This window comes from Hibiscus syriacus, unplaced genomic scaffold (genome assembly GCF_006381635.1).
Source record: "Hibiscus syriacus cultivar Baekdansim isolate YM2019G1 unplaced genomic scaffold, ASM638163v2 tig00110332_pilon, whole genome shotgun sequence".
In the NCBI taxonomy this organism is placed as follows: domain Eukaryota; kingdom Viridiplantae; phylum Streptophyta; class Magnoliopsida; order Malvales; family Malvaceae; genus Hibiscus; species Hibiscus syriacus.
In genome coordinates, this window is record NW_024062688.1 from 8278201 (window position 1) to 8288007 (window position 9807).

The 9807-nt window shown below is 35.6% G+C and overlaps 1 protein-coding gene and 1 pseudogene across 1 annotated transcript; one reads left to right on the forward strand and one right to left on the reverse strand.

Moving 5' to 3' along the window:
- Positions 1-2571: 2571 nt before the first annotated feature.
- LOC120119947 (serine/threonine-protein kinase BSK1-like) lies at positions 2572-6122 on the forward strand. The gene is made up of 9 exons (XM_039139733.1): positions 2572-3098; positions 3199-3334; positions 3694-3827; positions 3910-4015; positions 4423-4508; positions 4684-4872; positions 5044-5208; positions 5293-5406; positions 5584-6122. Exons 1-9 carry the CDS (start codon positions 2766-2768, stop codon positions 5839-5841), a joined length of 1521 nt encoding a protein of 506 aa, XP_038995664.1. The 5' UTR covers positions 2572-2765; the 3' UTR covers positions 5842-6122.
- An 11-nt stretch (positions 6123-6133) lies between these two features.
- Positions 6134-7941, reverse strand: LOC120119946 (annotated as a pseudogene).
- Positions 7942-9807: the final 1866 nt, after the last annotated feature.

A 9807-nucleotide genomic window follows, 5' to 3' on the forward strand; every position in this document is an offset into this window, starting at 1 on the left:
GCTAAAAAGAACTCGGGTGTTTGATCGTTTCTTGAGCGTCAAACAAGACTAGTTTTATGTAAATCTAGCTATTTATGTTTCTACTGTTATGATATTAATTATTGTTCTTGCTTGAAGTCTTATTTGAGGATATACTGAAGTGTTGGGGTACCTCGAGTCAAATTCGCTTAAAAACTGACCTTTTGTCCAAAACAGACTGAAAGTATCAATACTATCCCAAGAGTATCGATACTCCTGTAAACGTTTCGATACTTTATATAAGTACTGATACTTTTAAACATTCTATTCTGCCTAGTTTCGAAACTTTCTGGGAATTTCGAAACTGTGATCCAAAGTATCGATACTCTTGCCCATAAACGTACAAGTTTGCTCGAGAAGAAGAACAAGTTTCGATACTATCCCTCTAGTATCGAAACTCAACCTGCAGAGAGCATAAAATATGTGCAAAAACTCTTATTATACTATCCCAAAGACTTTAGTGAGGTCTCCAAACATTATTAATATTTTATGAAGATACAAAGGAGCACAAAAAGAGCTTTAAACATATTTATAACTCTAAAACAAGAAATCTACCATGAGGATGCTTTAAGCTTATGCAACCTATCACATTTCATCTAAATGACTTATGGTATAATTGAATTAAGAGTGAGTTACCTTTGATGTTAAACTGCTGAAAACAACCAATGCTCAACTAAGGGTGATTTTCTCCTTCCCTTTAGCTTTGGAGCTTTCTCCAATTTCTCTCCCTAGACAAACATCAAGGAATATATTACTAGTTAAAAGAAATGGTTAAGAAGGTAATAAGAACACTTCCTAAGCCTATGGATTATTGAAAACGGGTTGAAATCTTGAAAACTCTTAAACCCCACAAAACCCGTTTTTGGCTCCCATGGTGAAATGGTAAAGTTGAGGATTCAAAAGAAAACTTTAAAGATGATGAATTCACTCTTTACCTTGGTTTAAAGAAATAAACTGAAACTAAACCAAAGCTTCCATCTTTGATCAAGAGAATAATGAAGAAGAGAAAGATAACTTGGGAGAAGAATACATGGGAAGTGAAGAAAAAAAGATGCTAAAAATCAGACGTGAGATCATCAATCTTAATTGGTTTCCAGCCTTTACTTTGAATAATAGTATATTTGCTTCCTTGGTCATTCTGGTTTTAGTTATAAGCTAAAAATACCCTTGTTATCCACAATTGGGCTCAATCCAAGCCCAATTCCACTTATTCTTGGGTCAATGCTTCCTACAAGCTAGAGATTTAATCCAAGGTCTATCTCGGGTTAGCCCAAAACCCGAAATTCAGGACGTTACATACATATTCATGCTATGAGTGGAATAAAATAATCATATAAAATATATTATTAAAATTTACTTAACAAATAATTTTAGATGAAATGATAAATAGTTTTAAGATTTTTTTATGAATTGGTGTTTGAATAATAGATAATACCCCTCCGAATATATTATTGTTGTTAGATACAACATATAAAACAAACCCTTAGGATGTCTTGATAAATTAAGATATTGCATATTCATTAACAAAACCCGTATAAAATTTTGTTGCAAATTTGGTGGTGGTTGTTTAATCAAAAGCACAACCGGCAGGCTATATAGAAACTAGAAAGGCAAATCATGGGCATAAATCATAAATGGACAAACTTTGGAATGTGTGGTTACTTGCCTAACAAGTAAAACTAATAATAGATTCTTCTTTCAAACTCTAATATTTTCCTAGTCTTCATATAAAAAAAAATCGAAGAAAAAATGATTTATTAATGTTCTTGCTTAAAGAAATTGACATGCTCTGGCATCTAGAGATTGCCTTATTATCCTCATCTTCATCTTGATTTTGTGGAGTGCAGGCCGGAGAATAGATGCCTTTCCCCATTTTTTTAATGCTGAAATCTCTTCTTATATTCTCGTTTAAGCTAATTTAAAACACAGAAATACATAAAAACAATGAAAATTTTCCAGTAATTCGCCTTGTTTGAACACAGATTTTTTTAAATAATAATTTTTATTAAAATTTATCGTATTAGAACGATGAGTTTATCCCCCACTGTAACAATTGTCTTATATTTAATTTTTCTTTTGTCAGCTGCATTCACCAAAATTTTTGATACTGCAAGGATTATTTGACAAGAAAAATGATTCAATTAAAAGAGGTTTTTATGATAAAGATTTAGGAAATTATTGAAAGGTATGTTTAGCAGTAAAAGGAGACTAATTTGTTGATCGCTAAACCCAGATAAATGTCAACCATATAAGATGTACAGCGAACTCTTCCAGCCTTGAGGTTTTTCTAATGAAAATTACATATGCTTTAACAATTAACCGTGTGCAAAAGAAACAAAAAAGAAAGGTGTGAACTTGAATTAGTATAATATGTATCTTGAATTTAGCTATTTTTATGATTGAATTATCATTTAACTTTTATAAGCAACCGAGTAATTTCCCAGGGGTTGTATTAAAGAAAAGGAAGTGACAACAACTACAAATATCACCGTCTAAAAAAGTTGGAAATGATGAACTCCTTTATTACTGCAACAGATTTAGCAGGGCCAGACCCTAAAACAAGAAGAAGAAAAATGCAGTAAAAACATTAACAAAACTCGACCAATCAAACTGATTTTACAAGACAAAACAAACTCAAAACAAATTTCACTCTTTAAATACCCTTTTTTTCTGTGAAAACCAAAAACCCTGCATCTTTCATTTTTGTTGTGAAAAAAAGTAGAAGAAAGCTTCAAGAAAACTGAATTATGGGTTGTTGTCAATCGTCTTTTCGAACAGAGACTCAACAACAACAACAACAACAACAACAACAACAACAACAAGAGACTCAGAACCATAACCAATCAGGTTCGGGTGCTGTACCAGTCGTCCCGGTTGTTGCTAATGGAGTCCCTTGTTTCTCAGAGTTCTCTTTGGCCGACCTCAAAGCAGCCACCAATAATTTCAGTTCAGATAACATAGTTTCTGAGAGTGGGGAAAAGGCTCCTAACCTTGTTTATAAAGGTCGTTTGAAAAACAGGAAATGGATTGCTGTTAAGAAGTTCACTAAGATGGCTTGGCCTGACCCCAAACAGTTTGTGGTATTATTACATCATTGTTTTTTGGTTTGATGTTTTCCTGTGGGTTTCTTGTTTAATATTTGAAGTGGGTTTTTTTTTTCTTTTTTATGGATTTGGTCAGGAGGAAGCTTGGGGAGTAGGGAAGTTGAGACACAAGAGGCTGGCAAATTTGATAGGGTATTGCTGTGATGGAGATGAAAGGTTGCTTGTTGCTGAGTACATGATAAATGATACTCTCGCTAAGCATTTGTTTCATTGTCAGTTCTCTTTTACTTTGATGAAACACTTTTCATTTTTGTTAGTGTTTTAAGCAGTTTTAGCAGGGTTGAATTCTATTTAGGTCTTGCTTGTTCTTGCCTAGAAATTGCCTTATGTAACACTGGCTTAGCCTTTAATGTTATTCTTGTTTCAGTTTCTTGCTAATTTATTGGGTTCCTTTAGTCCGTGCTGAACTTATAGGTTATTTACAGGTAGATTTTTCTTAGTCTGGTACGAAGGGTAAAGTTCTCTGTTTTATGTTTTTAGTTAAATGCTTTTAGATTGAGATTTGAATATGTGTTTCTGGACATTTCTGATTTTCTCAGACTAAGCTTGGGTCTATGCTCACATAATGCAGGGGAAAATCAAACCATTGAGTGGACAATGCGATTAAGAGTAGCTTTCTGCATTGCTGAGGCTTTAGATTATTGTAGTAATGAGGGTCACCCATTATACCATGATCTAAATGCTTACAGGGTTATCTTTGATGAGGTATAGGTCTCTTTTCATCCTCTTTCTCTAGAATTAACTATTATTAAGCTAGTAATTGATATCTTTGTAATGGATTTTTTAGGATGGTGATCCACGTCTTTCATGTTTTGGCCTGATGAAGAATAGCAGGGATGGGAAAAGTTATAGTACTAATCTTGCTTACACACCGCCGGAATATCTAAGAAACGGTATTTCCTTTTCCATTTGGTTTATTTCTGATTGTTAATGTTTCTGTCCTGTAATACTCATTCATCGTTCGTCTTATTGTCGAAATGCAAAGAGATTTACCTGTTACTCATCTCTGGATATGCGTTGGTCCTTAATAATGTTGATTGGTTTATCTCTAATCCATTGGTTTGCATATATTGCTTGCATGGTGTATGGTTAGCTGCTCTGTTCTTTACTATGTTCATGTATGAAATCATCTCCTGGATGTATGATTAGCTGTTTATCTGTCATTGTGTTGTTCTGTGCCATTTTCTAATGTTAAATGCTGTGTGGGAGGTGTTTTCTATTTTCGAATTGCACGACTCTTTTCGTCAAATCTTGTCGGACTTATGCCTTCTGCTATCTGCAACAATTTGGTGAATTGTAGGGAGAGTCACCCCTGAAAGCGTAATGTACAGCTTTGGCACTGTTCTTCTTGATTTGATAAGTGGGAAGCACATCCCTCCTAGTCATGTAAGTGGATATAAGTGACTTATAGTATGGTAGAAAGGCCGCATATATAGTATTATGTAGGTTTTCTTTCTTTTTTTTCAAAATTCTGCAAATCATAGTCTGTTATCTTTTGGGCTCTTGCATTGGTTGTCAATGGGAACATGCAATTCAAATTGATGGCCGTGCATGTTTGCAGGCACTTGATATGATACAAGGCAAAAACATCCTCCTCCTCATGGATTCACATTTAGAGGGAAAATTTTCGACCGACGAGGCAACTGTGGTTGTTAGCCTTGCCTCTCAGTGTTTGCATTATGAACCAAGGGAGCGGCCCCATACAAGGGACCTTGTTGCCACACTGGCTCCGTTGCAAACCAGAGCTGATGTAAGGAGTTTTTCTGCTTTTGCCTATTCAGTTAAGTTAATACTTGAAAACTTTTCACTCATACGGTTTCTGCAATAACAAAGGTCACCCAATGGCCTAGATATGATGAAAAAGGAAATTTTGAGTATCAAAGCTTCTTTATGTACTTCACCTTGAACATTGGTTTTGTAGGTTCCGTCTTATGTCATGCTTGGGATCTCAAAGTATGAGGAAGCTCCATCGACTCCACAACATCCGCTTTCGCCGATGAGTGAAGCCTGTTCACGACTTGACCTCACAGCAATTCATCAAATATTGGTGATGAATCACTACAAGGATGATGAAGGATCAAATGAGGTGAATGAATCGATTAAGTTAGTCCTTTCTCACTTTTCCTCTAGTGTTTTACTAAGAATTTCACTTATCCGTGGGTTGGCTCAGTTATCTTTCCAAGAGTGGACTCAACAGATGAGGGATATGCTTGAGGCTAGGAAGCGAGGGGACTCTGCATTCCGTGATAAAGATTTTAAAACCGCCATTGACTGTTATTCCCAGGTTTAACCTTGAGACTTTAACTTTTCGAGAAGCTTTTGTTCTTTGGTTGAGAATTTGTCAATGATGCTATCTTGTTGGCCAACTTGGGCGCGCAGTTTTCATGCTGCAATGAGACTTATGTTCAACCATCTTGAGTTGGGATTGAAACCTTATGATTGTTTTTTTCTTTCTATGCAGTTCATAGATGTGGGAACCATGGTCTCCTCCACTGTTTTCGCTAGGCGCAGTCTGTGCTATCTATTCTGTGATCAAGCAGATGCTGCTCTGGCAGATGCGATGCAGGCGCAAATTGTGAATCCTGATTGGCCAACAGCCTTTTACATGCAGTCAATTGCACTTGCCAAACTAGACATGCAGAAGGATGCGACGGACATGCTGAACGAAGCTGCTGGACTTGAAGAAAAGAAGCAACAAGGCATGAAGGGATCATCATGAGGGAAAAACATTGTATTGATCTTAATCCTCTATACCCATTCTTGTTGAGGCTACCCAAAGTTTATGTAAAAATGCACAATTTGGAGGCTACACCATGTTAAAGCCAACTTATAAGTTAAACCCCTTCCAGCTACTGTTGTGAAATAGAAGCAGATTATTAAACTGAGTTTTCATGTAGAGTGAGAGCAGCTAAGCAAACATGCGTTTCAAGTCTGCATATTCAGTTTCATCCCTGTAATTGAATTATATACTACACTGTTTATGAATATTTTATTAAGAACTAACCCAAATGCAACCATCCAACAATTTACCAGTAATTCCCGCAAGAGCAAGAACCGTCTCTAAAATGGTGAAACCGGCTTCGATCCCTCACAATAATTTATCGTTCAAAAACTTTTTATATAAGCTTAATTGCCAAATGACAATCTGCACAAATTCTCAAATTCTTTACAATCCTAATTGGGGTCCCTGGTGCTGTCTTAATTAGCATGAAAGCAACCGCAATCTTCTCGCAGTGGTAAGATAAAGCATTCTGTTTTTCTTCTTCCTCTATATCTGCAAGCACATTTTCTGCATCGGGAGTATAAACTTCCAATCTTAACCTCTTTGTTATTTCAGCTAGCATTGCATAAATTTGCTTGGTTTTAGGATGAGATCTATCACCCATGACAAATTCATACACGTGATTATCGAACTCTACGATGCTATAACCTGGAACTTTCTTCACTCCTTCCCTAAGCATCTTTGTCCTCAAGATGTGAACGTCGGACCACTGTTTCTCTGAAGCATAGAGGTTAGAGAGGAGCATATAATCACCACTACAGCCAGATTCTAGCTGTAATACTTTAGCTCTTGCATACTCTCCTAAAGTCAAATGGCCATGCATTGTGCATGCTTAATGCTCCTAGCAATGTCCTCCAAATAACAGCATTAGGCTGCAATGGCATACCCAACAAATCAACCATACAACCATAAGGGCAAACTCTCGTATCTCTCTTTCATCCTTGAAAAGTAATTGAAACCTTCATCAACCATCCCACAATGACTACAAGCACATAGAACCCCAACAAAAGTAACTTCACTAGGCACCAATCCCACTCTTTCCATATCCTTGAAAAGCTCAAGTGCTTCCTCACCGAACCCATTGACAGCCAATCCAACAATCATAGAACTCCAAGAAACTGCATTCCTTTCCTTCATCTCATCAAAGACACTCCTGGCCTCTCTAATGTTTCCACACTTCGCATAAAGATCTAAAAGCGCATTATTAACATGCAAATTATCAATCAAATCAACCTTCACCGTATATACATGAACTCTCCTACCCAAAGACAATGCACCAAGCTCTGCACAAGCAGATAACAAGCTAAGCACAGTATACCCATCAGGCTCCGGACCCTCCAACAACATTTCCCTGAAGAGAGTCAGAGCCTCGTTAGGCTTCTCATTAAGAGCGAACCCATTAATCACAGAATTCCAAGCCACGATATCCCTGTCAGACATTAGTTCAAACACCTTATACGATCTATCGACCAACCCGCAAGCAGAATACACATGAAGCAAGGAATTCTGAACAAAGAGTAACGAGCCATACCCATTTCTTATAACCGTGGAATGAGTAGTTTCCCTACCCTTAAATCCGTCAGCTTCGCAACGGCTTCCAAGAGAGAAGGGTAAGTGTGGGTATCGGGTTCGATGCATGAAGCCCGCATCTGGAGGTACAACTGAAGGGCTGGCTCCGGGTTTTCACGCTCAGCGTAGCCTCTAATCATGGTGTTCCAAGTGAATACATTGGAGCTCTGGATACAAGAAAAGATGCTGTGGGGATATGACATGGGAGCTGAGAAGGAAACGAGGTTGTAAATAAGGTGTTTGCCGATATCAGGGTTATTAAATGGGACACCGTGCCTGATGGAGAAAGCGTGGATTTGAGTTTGAGCTGGGAAGAGCCACATTTTTGTAAGAGAGAGATGCATTTCTTGACCAACAAAGACACTGGTTTGTCTGGGGAAGACGAGCTCGGTGGCGAAAGAGGGTGCTTTGAGAGCATTGCTCCATAACTTCGCGTTCTTCATGATGCCTTACGGCTTGTTTTGTTGGAAAATATTAGAACAATTGGTTGCTTCCTTGTAGAGTTAAAACATCAACTTCACGTGATAATGATCTCATGTAAAGTGATCTCATCGACATGTAGCTTCTATCAAAAGTGATTGAGAACATGCACCAAGCTCTGCACAAGCAGATAACAAGCTGATCAACGAAACCGAGAAGATCTAAAAATCGATAGGAACCGAGTAAAATGATTCGGTTTGATATTATATGGTTCGATTTTTGATTCGATTTAAAGTCTTCATTCTTTTGATTCGGTTCGGATTTTTCATATGAACCCATTTGTTCCATATTGAACCGAATAGGTAATTTTTTTAAAAAAAATTATAGTTTCAAGTGATTTTTTCATTGAAAAACCGATAAACCGAATCGAACAAAAAAAATCGATTTCGATTTTTTAACCATTCTATTTTGATTTAAATTTTAAAAAATCCTTTATTTCGGTTCAATTCAATTTTTAATAAAAAATTGAACCGAATCGAACCGAATATACCCCTAAGCATACGTAGGGTATACAATATAATTTGTTTGACACACAAAATAATTGCAGAAACATAAGAAAATACTGTTGGTGATGATGATGATTTTTTATTTCTAGAGGTGGTTTAGGAATGATCAAAATACTCTATCTGACTCGTTATAAATTATTATCTTACATTTATATATATTTAAAATTATAGAGTTTTTTATTTTTATATTAGTGAAATATATTCTTTAATTATTAAAAATATAAAGTTATTATAAAATATATTATTTTATTTATTTTAAAATATTAATATGTTCGGATTGGATTGAGTCAGAGTTTTAATATAAAATTCGGAGCGGGGTCGAACGAAAGAAAATTTAAAATTTATCGGGGCGGGGTCTAGTTTAGGGAATATATTTTTTGGTCGGGGCGACAAAAATATCGTCCCACCCCGCCCCGTGCTCATCCATAGCGTTGTTAAATATGATTTTTCATTTGCTTCATAATGTGAGTATCAGATCCGATCTGATCTAAAAATTCGGATATTCAAAATTTCGGATAGTTAAAATAGATATATGAATTTGATCCGAGAAAATCATATGCCCGAATTTTCGGATATCCAATTTTTCAGATCGGATATCCGATTATCTGATCCAATTACATCCCTTATCTTATTTAGAATTAATACTTTTTTAAGTAGTAATGACTTTAAACGGTGTCTTAGAGAACAAATCATTTAATAAAAGCAACTTTCTTAAACTAATATGTAAATTTGTTAACTAATTAATATATTCAACATAATATTAGTAGAAAATTACTTCATTAAGTCATTCAACTATTAAAAGTTACAAAATGATCCTTTGACTATAGAGTGTTATTTTGTTGAGTCTCTCAACTATTAGAAGTTAGAAAATGGTCACTCGACTATTCATTATGTTCCAAACTCGTCATTTTCTATTAAAAAATTGATGATTGTCTAAGTTGAATATTAACATGATGACTGAGATATGATAGTCGTTTGAGATTATGTGATCATATTTCATCATATCATAGTCATCGGACTAACGTTTAGCTCAGAATACCGTTAATCTTTTAACAGAGAAAGACAAGTTTGGAACATAATGGATAGTCGGGTGACCATTTTGTAACTTTTAATAGTCGAGGAACTCAACAAAGTAACACTCTATAGTCGGGTGACCATTTTATAACTTTTAATAATCAAGGAACTTAATAAAGTAAAATCCTATAGTCGGAAACCAATTGTGTACTTTATTCAAAATTAAATTGGATTGATCTATTCAATTAATTAAGTTAAGAATTAGTTGATTTTACAATTTAATAAGTTTAATAAATAGAACCAAAGAAATCAAAATTTGGTAAAAATATATTGT